At 39.1% G+C, this 23,996-nt stretch overlaps 1 protein-coding gene and 1 non-coding gene across 2 annotated transcripts; one reads left to right on the forward strand and one right to left on the reverse strand.

The window, feature by feature from the left end:
• The first annotated feature begins 13,234 nt into the window (after positions 1-13,234).
• On the forward strand, positions 13,235-13,399 carry LOC136172642 (small integral membrane protein 27-like). The gene is given in 1 exon segment (XM_065942041.1): positions 13,235-13,399. A coding segment is annotated over 1 exon segment (165 nt).
• Positions 13,400-16,097: 2,698 nt separating this feature from the next.
• On the reverse strand, positions 16,098-16,238 carry LOC136172826 (U4 spliceosomal RNA). Its single transcript, XR_010664147.1, has one exon. It is a non-coding gene; the product is annotated as a U4 spliceosomal RNA (small nuclear RNA).
• Positions 16,239-23,996: the final 7,758 nt, after the last annotated feature.

Here is a 23,996-nt window from a genome sequence, read left to right on the forward strand (position 1 = left end):
ACAGCTCAATTCCAGAAAAATAAATGACCCAATCAAAAAGTGGGCCAAAGAACTAAACAGACATTTCTCCAAAGAAGACATACAGATGGCTAACAAACACATGAAAAGATGCTCAACATCACTCATTATCAGAGAAATGCAAATCAAAACCACAATGCCATTTCATGCCAGTCAGAATGGCTGCTATCCAAAAGTCTACAAGCAATAAATGCTGGAGAGGGTGTGGAGAAAAGGGAACCCCCTTACACGGTTGGTGGGAATGCAAGCTAATACAGCCACTATGGAGAACAGTGTGGAGATTCCTTAAAAAACTGGAAATAGAACTGCCATATGACCCAGCAATCCCACTGCTGGGCATACACACTGAGGAAACCAGATCTGAAAGAGACACGGGTACCCCAATGTTTATCACAGCACTGTTTATAATAGCCAGGACATGGAAGCAACCTAGATGCCCATCAGCAGGTAAATGGATAAGAAAGCTGTGGTACATATACACAATGGAATATTACTCAGCCATTAAAAAGAATACATTTGAATCAGTTCTAATGAGATGGATAAAACTGGAGCCCATTATACAGAGTGAAGTAAGCCAGAAAGATACACACCAATACAGTATACTAACACATATATATGGAATTTAGAAAGATGGTAACGATAACCCTATATGCAAGACAGAAAAAGAGACACAGATGTATAGAACAGACTTTTGTTTTTGTTTTGTTTTTTTTAATTTTTTTTATTTTTCAGTGGGTTTTGTCATACATTGATGTGAATCAGCCATAGAGTTACACGAATTCCCCATCCCAGTCTCCCATCCCACCTCCCTCTCCACCCGATTCCTCTGGATCTAACTTTTGGACTCTATGGGAGAAGGCAAGGGTGGGATGATCTGAGAGAACAGCACCGAAACATGTATATTATCATGTGAAACAGATCGTCAGTCCAGGTTGGATACATGAGATAAGTGCTTGGGGCTAGTGCACATCCCCAGAGGGATGGGATGGGGAGGGAAGTGGGAGGGGGGTTCAGGATGGGGGACACATGTACACCTATGGTGGATTCATGTCAATGTATGGCAAAACAAATACAATATTGTAAAGTAGAATAAATAAATAAAACTGAAAAGAAAAAAAGAAGTAATACTTTCTAACCCATTTTATGAGTCCAGCATTATCTTAATACAGAGGCACTACAAGAAAAGAAAACTACACACCAGTGTCTCTCATGAAAAGAGATACAGAAATCCTCAAACTATTAGCATATCAATAACAAAAATGTATAAAAAGAATTATACACCAAGATCAAGTAGGGCATGCTGTAGTATGCATGGCTTGTTCAGCATCAGAAATAAATTACTGCAATCCATCCACAGACTAAAAAAGAAAAATTATATGATCATATCAGTATATGCAGAAGAAGCATATTCTGTCAACAGAAGAAGTTGACAGAATCCAACACCATTCATGATTTTAAGACAAAAAGCTCAGCAAAGTGAAATAGAGGGGAACTTCTTCAGCTTGATAAGGAACATCTACAGAAAAAAGCTGAGGTAACATCATACTTGAATTTCCCAGGTGGCTCAGTGGTAAAGAATCCACCTGCCAAGCAGGAGATGCAGTTTCAGTTCTTGGGTCAGGAAGGTCCTCTGGAGAAGGAAATGGCAAACCACTCCACTGTTCTTGCCTGGGAAATGCCATGGACAGAGGAGCCTGGTGGGCTACAGTCCATGGGGTCACAAAGAGTTGGACATGACTTAATGACTAAGCAGCAGCAACAACAAAATTATACTTAACAATAAGAAACTCAAAGCTCGTCCACTAAGGTTGGATCAAGTCAATGATGTCCTCTCCCACCATGTTATTCAGCATCATACTAGAAGTCCTAGCTAATGCAGTGAAACAAGAAAAGGAAATGAAAGGTTAACAGATTGGGATGGAAGCCAAAATGAAATGATGACATTATGTTCTATGTAGAACATACAAAACAATTTACCAAAAAACTCTTGGAACTAATAAGCAATTATAGGAGGGTTGCAGGATACAAGGTTAGTTGGCAAAAGTCAATCACTTTCCCATATACCAACAATGAACAAATGGAGTTTGAAATTATAAGCACTTTATAACCTACATTAGTATTTCAACCCCCAAATTCTTAAGTATAAATCTCACAAAATTTCAGTAAGGTCTGTATGAAGAAAACTACGAAACTCTGACAAAAGATACCAAAGAAGAACTCAATATTACAGATTACCCAGTTCTTCTAATTTAAGTCTACAGTTTCCCACTGAAGTTGCTGATAATTCTGTTCATCTAATCTCTATTGTTTGATTGAATTCTCTACTCTTTACATATTTGTTCCCTCTGGTTGGATGCAAAATCTTACAGATATTTAAGGATATTTGAATATATCTCATACCTGGGGTCAAAACATCCAAGTAATAGTGGTGAGAATCTCCAGAGACAAGCAAAGAGAATCAGCTAAAGGAATGCTTAATATAATGGCTGGATATGAGATATTTATAGAATTTCCATACCAGCAACTAGGAAATATAATAGCCAAAGCAACAAAAATATAAAATATCAGGAATAAATCTATCAAGAAGTGTGTAAAAACTATATAAAAATACTTTAGGGAATTCCCTGGTGATCCAGGGGTTAGGATTCCATACTTCCACTACAGGGACCACAGGTTTATTTATTTATTTATTTATTCATTTATTTTTATTAATTGGAGGCTAATTACTTTACAATATTGTAGTGGTTTTTGCCATACATTGACATGAATCAGCCATGGATTTACATGTGTTCCCCATCCTGATCTCCCCTCCCACCTTCCTCCCCATCCCATCCCTCTGGGTCATCCCAGTGCACTAGCCCCGAGCACTTGTCTCATGTATCCAACCTGAACTGGCGATTTGTTTCACATGATAATATACATGTTTCGATGCTGTTCTCTCAGATCATCCCACCCTTGCCTTCTCCCATAGAGTCCAAAAGTCTGTTCTATACATCTGTGTCTCTTTTTCTGTCTTGCATATAGGGTTATCGTTACCATCTTTCTAAATTCCATATATATGTGTTAGTATACTGTATTGGTGTGTATCTTTCTGGCTTACTTCACTCTGTATAATGGGCTCCAGTTTTATCCATCTCATTAGAACTGATTCAAATGTATTCTTTTTAATGGCTGAGTAATATTCCATTGTGTATATGTACCACAGCTTTCTTATCCATTTACCTGCTGATGGGCATCTAGGTTGCTTCCATGTCCTGGCTATTATAAACAGTGCTGTGATAAACATTGGGGTACCCGTGTCTCTTTCAGATCTGGTTTCCTCAGTGTGTATGCCCAGCAGTGGGATTGCTGGGTCATATGGCAGTTCTATTTCCAGTTTTTTAAGGAATCTCCACACTGTTCTCCATAGTGGCTGTATTAGCTTGCATTCCCACCAACCGTGTAAGGGGGTTCCCTTTTCTCCACACCCTCTCCAGCATTTATTGCTTGTAGACTTTTGGATAGCAGCCATTCTGACTGGCATGAAATGGTACCTCATTGTGGTTTTGATTTGCATTTCTCTGATAATGAGTGATGTTGAGCATCTTTTCATGTGTTTGTTAGCCATCTGTATGTCTTCTTTGGAGAAATGTCTGTTTAGTTCTTTGGCCCACTTTTTGATTGGGTCATTTATTTTTCTGGAATTGAGCTGTAGGAGTTGCTTGTATATTTTTGAGATTAATTCTTCTGGAAGAAACTGTAGAGAATCGTTGGGTTTTCCTGGTGACTCAGATGGTAAAAAATCTGCCTGCAATGCAGGAGATGCTGGTTCGATTCCTGGCTTGGAAAGATCCCTTGGAGAATGGAACGGCTACCCACTCCAGTATTCCTGCTTGGAAAATCCCATGGACAGAGGAGCCTGGCAGGCAACAGTCTGTTAAGGTAAGGTCCGTCTCATAGAATGAGTTAGAAAGTATTACTTCTACCTTTTGAAAGAAATTGTAGAGAATCATTATAATTTCTCCCTTAAATATTTGGTGGAATTCACAGGTATACTCGTCGGGGTCTGGTGCTTTCTCTTTTGAAAGGTTATTAGTTGTTTATCCCATTTTTAAAAACAGATATAGACCTATTCGGATTGTCTATTTCTTCATAAGTGAGTTTGGAAGGCTGTGTCTTTCAAGGAATTGATTCAATTCATCTTGTTTTTAAGTTTACAGGCATAGAGTTATTTATAATATTCCTTTTTATCCTTTTTAATTTCCATGGAATCTATAGTGATGTCCCCTCTTTCGTCTCTGATATTAGTAACTTGTATTTTCTTCCTTTTTTTTTTACCTTGGCTAGAGGCTTATTGATTACACTGACTTTTTCAAAGAACTAGCTTTTGGTTTTATTGATTTTCTCTATTGATTTGTTCTTAATTTCATTGATTTCTGACCTAATTTTTGTTATTTCTTTTCTTCTACTTATATTTGATTTAATTTGCTTTTCTTTTTCTAGTTGTCTGAGGTAGAAGCTTAGATTGTTACTTATATTAGATCTTCCTTCTTTCTAATATGTGCATTAGCTGCTACAAATTTCCTTGTGAGCACTTTTTTCACTGCAACCCACAAATTTTGATAAGCTGCATTTTCATTTAAATTTATTAAGAAGATTTAAAAATTTACTTTGAGATTTATTCTCTGATTTATGTGTTATTTAGAAGTGTGTTGTTTAATCTGAGTATTTTTTCATTTACCAGCTATCTTTCTACTAATGATTTCTAGTTTAATTCCATATGATCTGAAAGCAGACATTGTATGATTTCTATTCTTTATACTTTTTAAGATGTACTTTTTGGCCCCAAATGAAGTATATCTTGGTGAAAGTACCATATGAGCTTGAGAAGAATGGATAATATGCTACTGTTGGATTATGTAATCTGTAGACGTTAATTATATCCAGTTGACTGATGGTGCTGTTGAGTTCAACTATGTGTGCTATGCTTAGTCACTCAGTCATGTCTGACTATTACCCCATGAATTGTATCCTGCCACGCTCCTATCTCCATGGGGATTCTCCAGGTGAGAATACTGGAGTGGATTGCCATGCCCTCCTCCAGGAGATCTTCCCAACCCAGGGACTGAACCCAGGTCTCCTGCATTGCAGGCGAATTCTTTACCAACTGAGCCACCAGGGAAGCCCAAGAATACTGGAGTAGGTAGCCTATTCCTTCTCCAGGGAAACTTCCTGACCCAGGAATAAAACTGCGGTCTCCTACATTGCAGGTGGATTCTTTACCAGCTGAACCACCTTACTGATTTTCTGCCTGCTGAGTCTATCCATTTCGGACAGAAGAGTGTTAAAGTATCCAAATATAATAGTGGCTTCCTCTCTTCTTGCATTGCTATCACTTTTTGCTTCATGTACTTTGATTGTTATGTCTTTTTGGAGCTGTTGTTCAGTCCCTAAGTCGTGTCTCTTTATGACCCCAGGGATTGCAGCATGCCAGGATTCTTTGTCCTTCACTATTTCCTGGAGTTTGTTCAGACTCATGTCCAGTGAGTTGGTGATTCCATCCAACCATCTCATTTTCTGTCACCCCCTTCTCCTCCTATCCACCAGAGCAAGACCAAGTTTTCCTCATGGCTGCTCCCTCCCATCAGGAAGCTTGCACAAGCTTCTTAACCTCATCCATCCGAAGGCAGAGAGAAGCAAGAACTACAATCCCACGGCCTCCAGAATGAAAACCACAGCCACAGAAAACTAATCATGAAAAATAGGAGTTCAGTATCATTATTCTGTCACCAGGTGGCTAACTAGTGATATGTGACCATACTTCAGCAATGATTAAGTGTTCACATCTGCTATTGGCACATGGGTACTCTGCCCATGTGCAGAGTGGCAGGGGTCAGATCCCATATAGAACTTCCATCCCTACAGCCACACTTTCCATGAGCTCACTGAAAAATCGCTGGAGTGACCAAGTGGCTGCTGACTGACATCCATAGAACGGATAATTTGGGCCATCCTTTGCCCTTATGATTATTGAGAAAGTCCTAGTTTGTGAGGGCCTTTGGTGAGTATTCATGAGTACAAATATTGTGGGTCAAAGGCAGGATAATGGGAGTGGCTCTTCAGGTGCAGGTGATAAGAAGGTGCATCATTTGTAGAGAATTTAAAAATAATAATAAAGTCAACTTGTGAGGCTGTCACGGCTAACGCCATGGCAGGCAGCCTAGAGTAGGAGTAGGCCTGGTTTCCCGGGGTAACATAATTATCAGGCCTCCTGGAGCCAACCAATCAACATATGCCTAGCCAGAAGAAAGGGAACCTATCAGGGGAAAGCTGAAAGCCCCACATAGGGCCAACAAAAATTACCTTGCAACTGTGTAACCAATCTGCTTATGCCAACTACTCACTGTGTAACCAATCTGATTGCGCCAACTACCTGCTGCTTGTTTTGACCTAATAAATACCCGAGAGAACTGGGCTGGGGGCCTTTCATCCTCACACACCTGGTGAGGGCGGGAGGCCCTGGCTCGAGTCAGTAATAAATTCCCCTATTGCGAGTTGCATTGTTTCGAGGAGTCTTCTTTCCCGACCGGGGACTCGGACTATGGGCAGAACAAACTATAAATTAGTCTTTTTATTAGCATCATGTGATAGGCATTCTAAACAATATCAGTGATGCAACACTCCTCTTCAAAAAATCTTTTGTTGATTTACATTCTAAAAATTACTTCACCTGTGGTGGGCTGTTCCTAAAACCCACCCTTGGTATATCAAAAATTTCCATCCACTTACCCTGTCTCTAGACGTCTTATTGTCAATCCTCTGGGATTATTCTTTTCTAATCTGTCCATCCAGACTACCATTAGCTACTGACTATGAATCAATCTAGATTCATAGGACATCTCTCTTTCCAGGAAATGTGAACAAAAATGTACCATTTATAATTCTGCCCACAGTGAGAATTTCTCTTCATCATTGTCTTATTTATAAAGACACAACTGAGATTAAAGACTACAGCAGTCTGCATATCATATGCATAGTCAGCCATAAATCAGGTAACACGTTTTCTTTCCTTATCTAACTGGTCAAGGGTGCTTCTCTCACAATATAGGTAGGATTTGGTAGGTTGAAGGATATGTGACTAGGCATCAAGGGTGGGAACACTGAGAAGTGTGCACCACTTGCTCACATAGCTAACTGGTCCCAGCAGGCCTGCTTGAGCTCAGTCTAATATGTTCCACTTACCTTTAATGAAGAAGTATTAATGGACACACTCAACTTTATGGCTTGCTAGATAACATAACACCAAATTCAAGTATTTTTCAAGTCTGTGATTTGAATTTATCCCCAGGATAATGTATTGCTTTTGATTTGCTATTCTTCTACATTCTTGAAATTATTTGCAAAACTTGTTCATATTGTTCTTTACTATTCTTTTAATGCCTCTACAAGCTATAGTAATGACCTCTCCTTCACTCCTGATGACCATGATTTGTATTTTCTCTTTATTCTCATTGTCACACTATATTTTTATCAATTGTATTAATCATTTCAAAGAACGAATTCTTTTACTTCTTTCAGTTGTCTATTCATTTTCTATATCATTGATCTTCATTCCTATGTTAGTTTAATTTTTCTACTTAATTTTGTTTCAATCTCCCCTTCCTTTTCTGTCATCTTAAGGTGGAAGTGTGGATGACTGATTTCAAGACTTCCTCCTTTTCTAATACAAACATTTAAAAGTATAAACTTCCCTCTATGCACTGCTTTAGCAGTATCCTTTTAATAAATATCTTCATAATTCAGCTTAAAATATTTTCTAATTTACACTGTAATTTCTTCTTTAATCCATAAATTATTGAGAAGGGCATTGTTTACTTTCCAAGTATTTGAGGACTTTTTAGACAACTTTGTATTATTGATTTTTACTGTTTTTGGAAAAAGTATTCTGAATCATTTTGAAGCCTCTGTAACTTATGAGGTTTGTTTAGTCCAAAGGGCACAGACCAAATCTAGTCTTTGTACACTAGGATATGGTATAGAGTAGGCACTCCATAAACATTTGAATAAATAAATGAGTGAAGAGTTGCTACAGCCACATAGATAAAGTGATACAAAAATTATAGAGGTCAAAACTGAGTAGTGAAATCATGATGGTGACAGCATCATATAACTTTTCTACAGTTGAGAATGCAAAGTCCTTGTTCTGTAACAACTGGATCTTGAGAAAGTACAGAAAGGATTTTTTTTTTTTTTTTTTTAATATTATTTTATTAGTTGGAGGCCAGAAAGGATTTAAGAAGTCATGTAATCAAAGGATGAAAACCAAAGATAAGGCCTAAGAAACAGCAAATGTTGGAGATAGAAATAAACCAAAAAAAGGGGGCCAGAATCCAAAGTGAAACTTTGCCTCTCTAGGTAGCCAAGATTTGACTAGTTTATTAACTGTCACTTGTGAACTACTGGTGATTTAATTAGACCTTATCTGCATTATATATGTTGTAGTAATTGACATATGAACAAAGATAACTTTGTGCGTGCTTAGTCGCTCAGTCATATCTGACTCTTTGTGACCCCATGGACGGTAGCACACAGGTTCCTTTGTCCATGGGGTTCTCCAGGCACAAATACTGCAGTGGGTAGCCATTCCCTTTTCCAGGGGATCTTCCCAACCCTGGGATCAAACTCAGTTCTCTTGCATTGCAGGTAGATTCTTTACCATCTGAGTCACCAGGGAAGCCCAAAGATAACTTTCAGTAAGCCTATAAGTAGATTCTTTTATCTCTAAACTAATGCCTATTATTTTCAATGTCCTGCATCAAATATCCCATATTATACAGACAGCAGCAAGGTACCCTGGCAGATGCTAAAGATAATTTAGTCTACCAGGCTCCTATCCAAGCAAAATAATTATGCCTCAACTAGGGCATCCCCTGATTTAATGACTTAGGGTGGTCAGTCTTACAAATATTAGAGAAACAGTCTCTAATATGGGATTGCCAGCTGGCCTTGCTGCTACATAGAATTTCCTTACCCATAAGGCTTTAAACAAGAAAGGAAAAAAGCATTTTATTATTAACGCCTTTCCCCAAAAAATTGCTTTCTTAAAGCACAAATTTCCATAGAACACTATTTAAAGTGGTTATATAACTTTTTTCCTGTATGGTTACAACATAATTCAGCAAGTCCCATATTGATAGTTGTTCAAGTCGATGTCAACATTTTGCTATTGTAATAAATATTACAGTGAACACCTCTGTATATCCATTATTACACTTTTACACTGTCTTTTTAAATAAATTTAAGTGTAATTTTATTTTTGTAGCCCCCAGAATTTAGTAGAAGCCAGAGCAGAGTAAATATTATGAACTGACACTGTTAAAAGAAAAAACTTTTTAGTTTCATAGACTTTTTAAGTTCTTATTTAAATTTCCTTAAGAATAAATATGGGCTTTCCTGGTGGCTCATATGGTAAAGAATCTGCCTGCAGTGTGGGAGATCCAGGTTCGATCCCTGAGTTGGGAAGATCCCCTGGAGAAGGGAATGACTACCCACTCCAGTATTCTTGCCTGGAGAATTCCTTAGACAGAGGAAGCCTGGAAGGTTACAGTCCATGGGGTTTCAAAGAGTTGGACACAATTGAGAGACTTTCACAAAAATAAAAATGCAACTTAACTTCTTTAAAAAATAAACAAAACAGGTGTAAACCTAGGGTTGCAGCAGCTAGAAGCTTCTGGGGTAACTACTTACTTGTTTCTGAGACTCCCCTTCCTGTGGTTTGAGAGACAATAACCTGAGAAACATAAGGCTTGCAAGTACCTACAAGTCTAACTTCCTTTTTCACCTGAAAGAATGGATAATACAGAATTAGGTAATGAACACATGTTTCCTCTATTTGGCTTTCCTTGGATTAAGATACTTACTGTATTTTCTTTTCTTTTTTTTTTTTTAAATTTATTTTTTTTTCCAGTGGGTTTTGTCATACATTGATATGAATCAGCCATAGAGTTACACGTATTCCCCATCCCGCTCCCCCCTCCCACATCCCTCTCCACCCGACTCCTCTGAGTCTTCCCAGTGCACCAGGCTGGAGCACTTGACTCATGCATCCCACCTGAGTTCAAAAGTCTGTTCTGTACTTCTGTGTCTCTTTTTCTGTTTTGCATATAGGGTTATCGTTACCATCTTTCTAAATTCCATATATATGTGTTAGTATGCTGTAATGTTCTTTATCTTTCTGGCTTACTTCACTCTGTATAATGGGCTCCAGTTTCATCCATCTCAAGATACTTACTGCATTTTCTAATTGTTCTTCTCCCATTCAAGAGATGCCTCCCCTTGTGAGGCAGAGCAGCAGAGTCCTTTTTATCTTTACTACTGAGGCTTGGTGACCCAGTGTGCTTGTTGTAACTGGACATTACTTTTGCTATGAGCTCTTCATGTTGGTTAATTTCACCAACCAGATCACAAAGATTCTGAGGAGGTATTCAGATTGCTCTGGAATTCTTCATGTGTCACTATGGGGGACTATCAGACCAAATGTTTTATTACACATACACAACATTTTAAGGTTTGTTGTTCAGTCGCTCAGTGGTGTCCAACTTTTTGTGACCCCGCGGACTACAGAAAGCCAGGCTTCCCTGTCTTTCACCATCTCCTGTAGCTTGTTCAAACTGATGTCCATTCAGTCAGTGATACCATCCAACCATCTCATCCTCTGTCGACCCCTTCTCCTCCTGCCCTCAACCTTTCCCAGCATCAGGGTCTTTTCCAATGAGTGAGCTCTTCACATCAGGTGGCCATAGTATTGGAGATTCAACTTCAGCATCAGTCCTTCCGATGAATATTCAGGTTGATTTCCTTTAGGATTGACTGGTTTGATCACCTTGCATTCCAAGGGATTCTCAAGAGTCTTCTCCAACACCACAGTTCAAAAGCATCAGTTCTTCAGTGCTCAGCCTTCTTTATGGTTCAACTCTCACATCCATACATGGCTACTGGAAAAACCATAGTTTTGACTATACGAACCTTTGTCAGCAAAGTAATGTCTCTGCTTTTTAAGGTCAAGTGCATATTAAACAAAACATTTTATGAGAATATGCATGTGTGGGGGCATGCATGCTAAGTTGCTTCAGTTAGTGCTAACTTGTGTCCGACATTTTGTGACCCTATGAGCTGTAGCCCACCAGATTCATCTGTCCACGGGGTTCTCCAGGCAAAAATCCTAGAACTGGTTGCCATGCCCCCTCCAGTGGATCGTCCCAAACCAGGGATCAGACTCATGTCTTTTATGTCTCCTGCATTGGCAGGCAGGTTCTTTACCACAAGGGCCAACTGGGGACTCTGTTGTTTGTATTCCCCTAATATGGACATGGGTTTGAGTAAACTCCGGGAGTTGGTGATGGACAGGGAGGCCTGGTGTGCTGCGACTCATGGGGTCGCAAAGAGTGGGACATGACTGAGCGACTGAACTGAACTGAACTGAATATCAGATTGTAAAATATTAAATATAGAGGGGATATGCTGTTAGAATGTTTGCTGTGGCTTTTTTGTAGTGAGGTTGTTAAGGGAAGTGAAAAGATAAGAAAATATATTTTAGCTTAACTAAGCATTCAAATGAACAATATTTTCATTTAATTTACATATTCAAACTAATATTAATGTAAAAAATATTTTTATATACTTTATTATCTGCTATCAAATTTCAATTGTCCCTGAAAATTCAGATTTTTCAAGAAAAAGTTAATTTCAGATGACATTATGGAAGGATTCATAACAGCTCCTTGCCCAGGGTTACATACAGTCAATTAATATCCCTAGGTCTTGGATTCGTCATCAATAAATATTGAACCAGGCAGTTTCTAAATAACCTTCTCACCCCAAATTCCATGATTCTATGTATTTGGAATGAAATAATTCATTGCTCTACAGGTCATATATCTCTCTGAGGAATGCAAGGAGTTAACAACAACAAGCAGAAAAACCTCAAGGTATAAATATGAATTGTTTTATGAATTGCCAATAATCCATTTACTTGCAAATACTCCACAAATTAGTTTTTCAGTGTAGTTATTTCTATAAGAGCTTCAATTTAAGAGGGAATCTCTATTCTATCTGTATGTATTTAGCGTGGCAGAGTTGGGAGGAAGCTTTCATAAATTTTCTTCAGCACTGAAGAGAGTAAGGATAACAAGTTTGAAAGGTTGGAGAAACTTGGACTTTGAATCATGGATCGAGAAACTGCAATTTAGTCAAGTATGAGGTTATGTCTAGTGTTGTCTGCTTATTTTCTTTTGCTGCTTTAATGTAATGCAGTTGTATTTAGTGCTGAATTAATGAAACTGCTCCTTCATTGATTGCCTTCCTCTCCATGATGCAAATGAATTGTGAACATTACATCTAGTTTTGACCCAGCCTGACAATTTTAGACAGAAAAAAGGTAACACGATCCAGTGAAAGAATAACAGATGAAACCAGGGAGTTCTGGATGACAGGCTTGTGTCTGTGACTTTGAACAAGTGGATTAACCTTCTAGATTTCAGCTTTTTCTTTCATAAAATGAAAATATTGAATTGCTTAGGTCTCTTCTTCTTTACGGAGAAGGCAATGGCACCCCACTCCAGTACTCTTGCCTGTAAAATCCCATAGATGGAGGAGCCTGGTGGGCTGCGGTCCATGGGGTCGCTAAGAGTCGGACATGACTGAGCGACTTCACTTTCACTTTTCACTTTCATGCATTGGAGAAAGGAAATGGCAATCCACTCCAGCGTTCTTGCCTGGAGAATTCCAGGGATGGGGGAGCCTGATGGGCTGCCGTCTATGGGGTCGCACAGAGTCGGACATGACTGAAGTGACTTAGCAGCAGCAGCAGCAGCTTCCTCTTTAAATATTCTATAGTTCTATGGTTCTATAAATGATCTGGCCAACAGTTCTCCTCACTGCCTACTAAGATTCAAATTCACCCCTGATTCTAACAGGATGATTTACAATTGAAATTTCTTGCTTTCACCTTAATAATGACAATACTAACAAAAGCATCATTCCCTATCTTTTGTTTTCTGGTTTTTGAATGTCCCATTCTCTAAGCACAAGCGAAATTCCAAATTGTGAAGTCTCAGAAAGGATGGAAAATTAGAAAAAGACAAACTCAAAAGAGATTTTTTTTTTTTAAACCACTCCAGAGATTATTCTAGAGCCTGCATCCTATACCCATGCTTTGAACTTTTGTCGTCTTCTTACCATGAAGCCAGTGAGTTGCCACACACTGGGCCAAATTTATTCAGCTTTGTATTCTGTCATATTGCTGTCCTGGGGATACATCATCTATGCATCAATTGTAGCTATATGATGACAGCTAAGGAAGGAATACCCAAGTAAAATCTTCAGGATGAGTGAAGATTTTTAATTCTTCTGGATTTCATTCCATGCAAATACAATTGTTTACCCCATGTTTATTTGACATGTGTGTCAATTTAAAGTAAAATCCTTAATACAAAGTTTCTGAATTAAAAAAAGAAAAAGATTTTCACACCCTTGCATAAGGAAGGGGAATAAGCATATTAATAAATATTCTTCACTGCAGGTGGCATTAATCTAACTCAAAAAAATATAGGCAAATTAAGGGAATTTGTTAACTCTCATAAATAGGTTAGGAGATTCATCTGGCCTCAGGTACATCTGGTTCAAGGATCATATATGACAATATCAGGCCCTTACACTCTAATTCTTCAACAGGTCCTCTCCACCAACAGAATGACAGCTGGAAGCTGAAGACTCCAATTCTATATAAGCTTAAAAACTCCAAAAGAGAGGAAATATATTTTGTTTTGTTTTCCTAAATAACTCCAGGAAGAAGTCCCAAGAAAGAATGATTTACTGATGTGAGTTGATCAAGTACGGTTCCTGTATCAGTTAAGGTAGTTTATGGGATGGGTTCTCTGATTTACTGGGATAACCTAGGTGATGCTGCCTCTTCTGGTAAGCCTGTAGTCGGGCCTATGATACTCATATGGAATGGGTTGCTCTTAGGAAAGAAGGGTTTTGTATTCTGAAAAAGTGGGGCCTCCTTTATTAGGATTCTGAAACGGTCTTTAGAAAGAGAAGATGACTGTGAGCTGTGCAGATGTCCTAAAAGATGCCTATGGCTCAAAATCTTTCCCACAGAGCATGAGAAAATTACATGCAGAGAAAAAGATATGTACATAAAGAGCTAATTTAAGTTTTATAACTCAATTCAATAATGCCACAAAGGGAGTAAGTGCAGATCTTGGAGCCCAAAATACTTGTGTGTTCTAATTCTAATTCCAACAAGTTTACTAGCTGTGTGGCTTGGACAAGTTCTTTCACCACTCTGCTCAACTTCCTTTTCTTTCTATGAAGTTGTGATAATAATACATATTGCATAGCACAGTGTACACAGAGTGATGAAGTACTACTACTTCTGAAGCACTTAAACATTAGTGAGTATTTACAAGTGCTTCCTCTATAATAGGCAAATGTCCAAAGGGTCGCACAGCAGTAAAAAGGGGGAAGGTGAAGAAGCAAAGAACCTACTTGGCCTGGTGGACATTACCATTATATAATAGCACTATACAATGACAAAAGCTAATAGGTACCATCAGCTGAGTACTATTACTGTCTGCTTTAGAGGCACAGAGAGTTTATGTAACATGTCTGAGGTCACACAGCTAGTAAGTTGTAGAAGCAGGACTTGAGCCTAGACAGACTCGCTCCAGAGCTTACATCTTAAACACTACTCTGTACTGCTCTTAGGCCAACTGTATCAGAGCATATTCTGCCACATGTGTTCCTAAAGCAGAGAGGTGTCTGTGGACATACCACCACAGGGAGAATACAGTATGGTTTCAAACCTTCACACTTGCTAGAATCCCTCTGGTTTACTCCACATGCCCCCTTTCCTGAGGTTACCTCACCAGAATTAATGGATTGTTATTCTTCTTGATCAGTTGTAAACTGTGAGATAGTTTGCCCACCACGCTTAGTTTAAGATTTGGAAGGTTTACTTGCAAAAGCTCTTAGAAGCACCCATGGATAAACAAGAGTGAAAAATTAAACCAAGGATAGACATTTTTGTTTGCACTTTTTTCAAAACTATCCAAACAAGTGGATTCAAAAAATTTCCCTGGCACCACAGGCAAATGCTTCTTCCTCAGGCATGAAATGGGCTGTCGAAGATGCAGGCACTTTGCTGTAGTAACCAAGGAAATTTATAAACAATGTATAACTTCATATTTCTGCCACCTTTACTTTAAAAGAGTCCTAAAGACCAAAGCACTGATAAGTGATAGTGAAGCTTGAAGACTTCTAAGAGAATTAAACTGTATACATGTGGCAGAAGTCATTGGTTGGTTAGCCCATCTCCCATTCTCAAATCTACCTTACTTGACATGTTGCATTATAGAGACTAGAAAAGCCATATATTTGCTTTCCTGCTCTCCTGAAGCTAGGGTCAGCCATTGAGGCAGTTTCAGCCCTAGTGAGGTGTAAGTAAGGGTCTCCAGGAGTTCTCGCAAATCCTTGCTTTCCTAATATAAAGGAGAAATGATACTGTCACACATTTCCTTCTGCCACCCCCTTCCTGTTCTGGATATAGACTCATGTCTAGAGCTATGGCAACCATCTTGCAAAGCACAAGAGAATGGTCAACAAAATTGGAGAAGGGCTGGCTCTGTATTTTTCGTACTTTTCACCAACAGCTGTTTACCTCCAGAATGCTTGTTATATGAGTAAAATACTTTGTCACTTTGGTTAGGTTTTCTCTTGATGCTGAAACCATTCCTATTGATATAAAGGGATTGCAGATATATTAGCCCATCTATTTGTCACCTTTTAATTCTACACCAATTTGTCTATCTCTCAAAAATCCCCCAGAAGCTGGGTTAAAGAAGCATTACTTAATCAAGTCACTGATATGACTTATAGGGCACAGAATAATCAAAACAAATCCTCTTTCTGGTTTATCCCCTAATCATACTAACTATTTTAATGTAACTCCAATATTACATCATTAATAGTATAAGGAAGGGTGCATTAATAGTATAATCGTATAATGAATAGTATAAGGCCTAGCACATTATTAACCAAACTTACTGTTAGTCAGTCCAATAAAAACCATCTTTTATTTTAGGCTCAAGTTCAACTTTATAGAGTTCATAGTTTTCAATTAGCAATAATCGCACCTCAGATAAACCTCATTGGCTACGATACTGCCACTGTGCAAAGCTATAGAGTTCATAGTTGAGAGAAATGATTGTGGTTATTTATTCTACATCACCCTTCTCCAGCTCTCAGATAAGGCCTCCCAAACATGCCCTAAAGGTCATCCATCTGGCCCTCCCCATAATGTGCACCAGGAAATCTAACTCGCTCTCTTTGGACACTCTCCTCTCTTCCCTGATACCTAGGGATGAGCAGAGTGACTCATAGAGGAAAATGACCCTTATTAGTTAATTCCACTGAGTACATAATAGGCATTCAACTTTATATTAATTAAATGAATAAATTAAAAAGCACTATCTATCAGACTGTAGGGACTTTCAGACAGGCTTTCTGGGGAATATGGTCTGTCTTAGTTTGGGCAGATATAACAAAATACCACAAACTGGGGAGCTTATAAACAATAGAAATTGATTTTTTCCAATTCTGGAAATGAGGAAGTCCAAGATGATGGCATTGGCAGATCTGGTGTCTGGTGCAAGTCCACCTCCTCAGTGATGGCTGTCTTCTCACTACAACCTTACATGGTAGACAGGACAAGGGATCTTTCTGGGGCCTCTTTTTTAAGGGCACTAATCCTGTTCATGCAGGCTCTGCCTATGACCTGATCGCCTCCCGAAGGTACCTCCTGATATCATGACATCGAGGGTTAAGATTTCAACATATGAATTTTGCTGGGCATGCTCAGTTGTGTCTGACTCTTTATGACCTCATGGACTGTAGCCTACCAGGCTCCTCTGTCCTGGAATTCTCCAGGCAAGAATACTGAAATGGGTTGCCATTTCCTACTCCAGGAAATCTTCCCGACCCAGGAATCGAACCTGAGTCTCTTGCATTGTAGGCAGATACTTTACCACTGAGCCAGCAGGGAAGCCCATAACATGAATTTTGAGGGGACACAAACATTCAGTCCAAGTATGGTCTAAACAGTCTTAAACACCATTATAAGATTTAGCCAAGTGGAGAGGCGATAGGGAGAGCAAGCCAGAAAAAATCAACAGTACAAAACAAAGTGTTTTACATGAATACAAGAGTGGTGTATGGGAGAGAATTGGAAATAATTTCATACTGTGGAAGTGAAGCATGAAGCAGAGAAGCTGGCAGGGATCTAATCAGGATGGCTCTTGACAAATGGAAAATTTGAAAAATTTTAAGAAGGAAATTGGCATTACTCTGCATTTCAGAAAAATCACTTTGGGGACAGTTAGGGGAGTGAATTCAAGACAAGAAACTGGATTCAAGAGAAAGAGGATCATCATGGGTTCCTGGAGAAACATGAGGCCGTGAGGTTTAAACTAGTTCATCCATTCTGAAATGTATTAAGTATAAATGTCAACATTTTAAATACTCTACCATGTTGAATTCAACTCAACTATGGGCTGAGTTATATACTAGCCAGAAAGTATCCCCATTCTCTCATTGAAGGGGAGGTGGCAACACAGGACCAGGGAGCAGACTGACTACAAGATGGGGAAGCATCTACTCCTGTACGTAGGCCACTTGGCAGGTGCTCTGAGGGAAGGCCACCTGGCACTTTCCCAACTGCTCATCCCTTACCATTCTTACCATTCTGAAGCCCAGAAGATAAGAACTTTAACCAAGGTCACACAGTGGCTAGTCAGGAATAGTCCTAGTGGCTCCTAAATTTCAGATGATAAAACCTGCTGCATAACATAATTCAACTAAAATCTAAAATAAAATGGTCACTTGCTCGCAAAAAGAAAACAAGCACAGTATTTCAGCAAAACGCCATGAACCTGGATGAAACTGTAATTTAGGAAGTTGTAAAAATATGGCTGCACGATCCTGTTGGGCTGTCACGCCTATCACGTGACTGTGAAACGTGTGCTCCGCCCTGGGGCTCTGCCTTGCTTGGTTTGTGTGAGGCTGTGTGTGAGTGAAACTAGAGTGGGAGGTCAGCTACACAAGATGGTCTATTTAACAGCTGATCTGCTGGGACCAGTGCCTAAGAAGTTAATTTCTAGCTTTGAGATGGTTTCTGGTAATTGTAGGTAATTTAAAATATAATTGCAATTTAGTTGGGGAAAAAAAAAAAAAAAACTCTGTTTGCAGTGTTTATGCTCATCACTCTAATTTAAGGTCTAGAATGTTGGATGAACTACACTTCAATACACGCCCATTTTGCATCTTCCTGATTTTTACCACCAGTGATTATAAAAACAGCCTCAGCAAACCTCAGTCTGCGTTTCAAGACAGATGCTGCAAAGCTCAGATATAAAGTTTCACATTGCTGGAAGGTTAACTGCTGCGCATGTTAATGATTATCAAATAGATGAAGAAAACCACAAGGCTCCAAAATGCAAAAGCCCCTCAAAAAAATCCAGCTTGCCCATGTTTATAATAAGGCCACTTTATTTTATTTTTTTTCAAGAAGGATGACTATGGTTGAGTTCAGTGTGGTCTGCATGCAAGGCTTAATGGAGGAGTAATTACACAAGGCTGCTTGTGAGGGGGCCAACGGAGCTTGCCTCTGGGTTGTGTGTTACAAAGCTCTCTGTGCTGAGCCAGAGCATCCAGAGCTTTGCAAGGTTCAGAGATTTGTCCACAGTGAGATCGAGTGTCTTGAATGTACTGGTTTATTTTAAGTGAGGAGGAAACTGTAGGATATATTGTGTGTAGATTTATAGGGAAAAAAATGGTCTCAATTATCTACAATGTGGAAAGGAGAGCTACCCAATAGCAGACACCCTGAGAATTATTAAGATTCCAAAGCACTGCCATGAACAAATCCAGCCATCATTACTTACCTAGGACACATGCAGTCAAACGATTGACAAATTAGCTTGAAATGAGCACTTGATCTAACAACTTCACATACAGTCTCCCCTCTACCAGCTTGCAAAACTTTCTAGAATGAAGGTTAGGGTGGAAGCAGCACTCCACTACCATGACAATTACACTGCATTAACACTGGCGCTAGAGTCACACTCTGAGAACTGAGGGCCAGGGGTCAAAATCTGCAGTGCTGTACTCAAAGCTTGCTTTCAAAGATAGACCTGAACTAAGGGTAATCCCCAAACAATCCTACAATAGGCAGTGAAGACTATGTGCCTAGAAAGCTTTCACATAAAGCTGAGAAGTTTAGTAACAGGGAAAACAAAATGCGTTCCTCAGTGGCAGAACCAAACTGGTCTGATTTTGCTGATAACAATTCAACAAGAAAACAAACATTTTAAAAGAACTGATAACTTGTTACATGTCCCTGATTTTTAAAAAAATTCAAATATTACAAAAGTGAACATTTCCCTCCAACCTCAAACTCCTGTCCCCCTCCCCCAGTCTCCTCCTCTCAAAGTAGGCCCTGCGATCAGTTTTTTGTGTGCTATGGTCTATTCATATCTAAGCACACATATGTATGCCACATACACAGAGCGGCGGCTCCCAAATTTCTACACTTTAGAAGGGGCTAAGTGGCTATAACCCAACTGGATGTTGGTAAACTGCCTAAAGCTACATTTGCCTAGTAATTTACATAAGCAAAAATATACGCATTTGAGTATCAAAAGAAATACAGCAATCAATTATAAACCACTAAAAAATGAGAATTCACAGGTCCATATCAATAATAAAGAGACAGTAAATAAAAATTAAATGAGGGGAAAAGGGAATCCTCAGCTGTAACAAAATTCAATGGTTTACTGGTGGGTGGGGAAGTAGTATTAGACCTGGAGGACCATTCTTTTGCAACCATGATAATGAAGATTAGATCAGACAAGATTCATCAATGGATGCTACACCTAGAGAAAATTTTGATGAGGACCAGAATGTTTGCATCATCTTAAAGTGTCTCCTCATGGATTGTTCTTACTAGATGCAAAAGTGAGGAGAGAAACACTAACTGTATAATGGAGAATTTGGAAAACACCTTGAGCAAGTCATTGAAATTAACATTACCAAGGTGAACAGATATGGTACCCTGAGAAGGACACAATATCACCTATGTGGTACTCTGGCCTAGAATGTATCACTTCAATCTAATCACAAGGAAATGTCAGACAGACCTAAAATGAGGATTATTCTATTTTTAAAAAGGTCAGGGTTCAGGAATTCCCTGGCAGTCCAGTGGTTAGGACTCTGAGCTTCTATTGCAGGATCCCACAAGCCGCACAGCACGGCCAGAGGGGGGAAAAAAAAGGACAGGGGAGGAGTTGTAGTGAGGACTATATTCTTCAAAAGTGCTAATGTAAAAGACAGAAAGACTGTGGAAATGTTACAGATTAAGTAAGACTAAAGAGATATGACAGCCAAATGCAATACCAGACCCTAGACTTGAAGAAGAAAAGGTATCATAGGTTATTAGATCACCTGACATAATGGGAATACAAGCAGTAAGCAAATAAAAAGCCAGTTGTAGGACTGCTATTTATGCTTCTATAAGACAACAACCCTACCAGCTCCACCCTTACCTGGGAGCCCTGAGTCCCATGCCCTTCAGGAGCACTCAACCCTTTGTCCTCTAAGCACCTTCTTTGCCCAGATAAGTAGAGGATGGGAAAGATCAGAAACAATAAGTTATTTTAATTTTTGCTTCAGGATCCGGAAATTTAGACTATGTCAGTGATACAGACTCAAAAGTGAGAAACTACATCACAAATTTCTTTCTGGTCCCCTCTGACCGGCTTGTGCTAATGTCACTGAAACCTTCTTCTTACCTTCCTTTTTCCTAAGTCCATTTAAAAGCCAAACAAACTCTGAAAGTGAACGTCACTCAGTCATGTCCAACTCTTTGCGACCCCGTGAACTATACAGTTCATGGAATTCTCCAGGCCAGAATACTGGAGTGGGTAGCCTTTCCCTTTTCCAGGGGATCTTCCCAACCCAGGGATCAAACCCAGGTCTCCCGCATTGCAGGCAGATTCTTTACCAGCTGAGCCCCAAGGGAAGCCCAAGAATACTGGAGTGGGTAGCCTATCCCTTCTCCAGCAGATCTTCCTGACTCAGGAATCTAACCGGGGTCTCCTGCATTGCAGGTGGATTCTTTACCAACTGAGCTACCAGGGAAGCCCCAGGGAAAAAAATAAGGCATAACAAATGTAGGGAGCTAATAACTGTTTGGTGAATAAATAAAAATGAATGCGTGAATGAATGAACAAATAAACACTGAAGGTATTTGAGTAATGCTCTGATAATGAAGACTAGTAGTATGGTTTGTGCAGGAATAATAAAAAGAAAATGTGTTTTTCTAACTTTAACTCTTGTTAGCTGAGCTTAGGTAGTGTAGTCATTTCCTTATATCTGCTTTTAAATGTAAGTACACCTGTATTTGAACCAATGTTAAGTCTAGGAATATATACCAGAGTTAAAAGGAGAAAAATATCCTTTAAAGGAGACATAGAAACACAAAGGATTCTGCTAGCCTTTCTATCAGGAGGATGAAAATGGAAAATTAAACTTATAAGAAAACTAGAATAATTTTACACTCAAATGAAATATTGAGATAAATGAGATTTGGGCTTTAAGTAAAATGTCATAGACTAAAAAACGCCAGAAGTGGATTCAATGCAGCAGACACGTTCTGAAGACAGACCATCCATTTTTGTTACCTGGATCCTGGGATTCTGTCATAATGATTCCTGTCTTTTCCAAGCCAGGTGCCTAAGTTTTCTCTTCTATTCTAAGAACTATTATATATCCTTCCAGTAAACTCTCCCTCTGCTTAAGTTATTCAAATTTCATCTCTGCTGCTTATGAAAGAAGAACCATGACAAGACACATGTTTCCCACCTCACTGTATGAAGTACACCAATTATTATTCCCAAATATGGGCTTAGTAGGGCATCCCTGGTAGCTCAGCTGGTAAAGAATCCACCTGCAATGCAGGAGACCTGGGTTCAATCCCTGGGTCCAGAAGATCCCTGGAGGAGGGCACAGCAACCCACTTAAGTAATTCTTGCCTGGAGAATCCCCATGAACAGAGGAGCCTGGCAGGCTACAGTCCATGGGGTCTCAAAGAGTTGGACATGATTGAGCGACTGAAGCACAGCACAGCACACCATGGGCTTAGTAATAAGGTTTCCAGGTGGCTCAATAGTAAAGAACCCGCCTGCCAATGCAGGAGATGCAAGAGACACAGGTTCGATATCTGGGGCAGGAAGATCCCCCGAAGTAGGAAATGGCAACCTACTCCAGTATTCTTGCCTAGAAAATTTCATGGACAGAGGTGCCTGGCAGGCTACAATCCATGGGGTCACAAAGAGTCAGACAGGACTGAGCACACCAAACACATACTATCAGAAGGTTAGAGGAAGTTTGTGGATTTTTCCCTCCTTTTGTTTCCATATGTTTGGTTGAGTTCACCAGATAAACATAAGGGCAAGAACTTGAGTCAAAATGAAAACATTTAGCTCTTTGCCTACTCCATAAGAACCCTTTATTACTGTATCTAAAAGTACTTATTGTTCAATAGATGTTAGACAGAGTTACAGACTTTTATGTTAAAAAAAAAAACACACTGATTTCTAGATTAATTTCAAAGGGTACATTTTAAATTTACCAATTTCCAAAGCCCTACCTTAGCTACCACAAATTTCCCCTGATTTTCATGTGCAATTGCTTGAAGCAGAAACAGGGTACCACTTTTGCTGCTAATGTTTCAACTTTCCAAGTTTAACTAGTCATGTAAAGAACTAATTTAAACAAGTTGTAGCATCTTTTTTCAAAAATACAGTTTAAACACCACGTTTCCTTTATCAGCCTAGGTACTTGACTGAAAATCCTGGAAGAAATGGTTATTGCTGTCCTGTTTCAACAAACTATTTTTTAAGTAATTGAAAAATCTCCATTGATAATTCTTATTGTTTTGACCATGATTTTTGTGCCTAGTACATTTCTATGCATCTAACAGATGTTTAAGAAATAGAAGTTAAATTCATGAACAAATAAATGTTTTGTTTTCCATTGTGAAGCCATTTTGGCTTGATTCATCACTACCAGTTGGTTAAGAGGCTCTATTGCATATCGATTTTAAAGTTAGTGGACACAGATGTCACAGCAAATAGCTATTCTTGATGGTTCCACAAGCTTTCCATAAAAGTTTTAGAGTCCTAAAGTGGTCCCACTACATAATGAAAGCCTGAACTGCTGCCTGGGATGATTCTGTGGTAGCATTTATATTCCAGCGGTTCCCCCTCATGCTCCAACATCAAGCTAGAAGTCTTGATTTTATCTTAAGCCATATCTTTAATTGGGCCCTTTCCCTTCCTATCCTCATTACCTTATAGATTCTTACCAAGAGCAGTCGAAGCCCTATCTCAGGCTCTGCTTTTAATGAGGCCAACTGAAGACAACAGTATGCTATTATCTTATTAAAAAAGAAGTATTATATAACAATACCTATGGACTTCTTTGCTGATGAAATTCCACATTCTACCTAAAGTGTAGATGTCTGCAAAGGACATATTATCATGGTACAGAGTCAACACAGGCAACTATAATTTATTGAGAGCTTTCCATGTAGATGCTAGCTCCTCAAATTCTAGGTAGGCACAACCACTCACGCTTACAAAATTTTAAAAAAATTGAGGCAACAATGTCAAAAAATCTGTGAAAAATCAGATAACTAGTGCATGACAATTTGAGTATTTCCTGAAAAGTTCTCACAGGTTGATCATAAATGTTCTAAAATACTCTGAGAGAAAATGGTGATGTCCCTCTATCTTCCTGTTCTTCAACAGTTGTGGGATAAAGCCCAAGTGATCACTTCAGAAATGATTGATGTGTTCTAAGGCTTACCCATGAGATTTAAA

Source organism: Muntiacus reevesi, chromosome 7 (genome assembly GCF_963930625.1).
Source record: "Muntiacus reevesi chromosome 7, mMunRee1.1, whole genome shotgun sequence".
Lineage (NCBI taxonomy): Eukaryota > Metazoa > Chordata > Mammalia > Artiodactyla > Cervidae > Muntiacus > Muntiacus reevesi.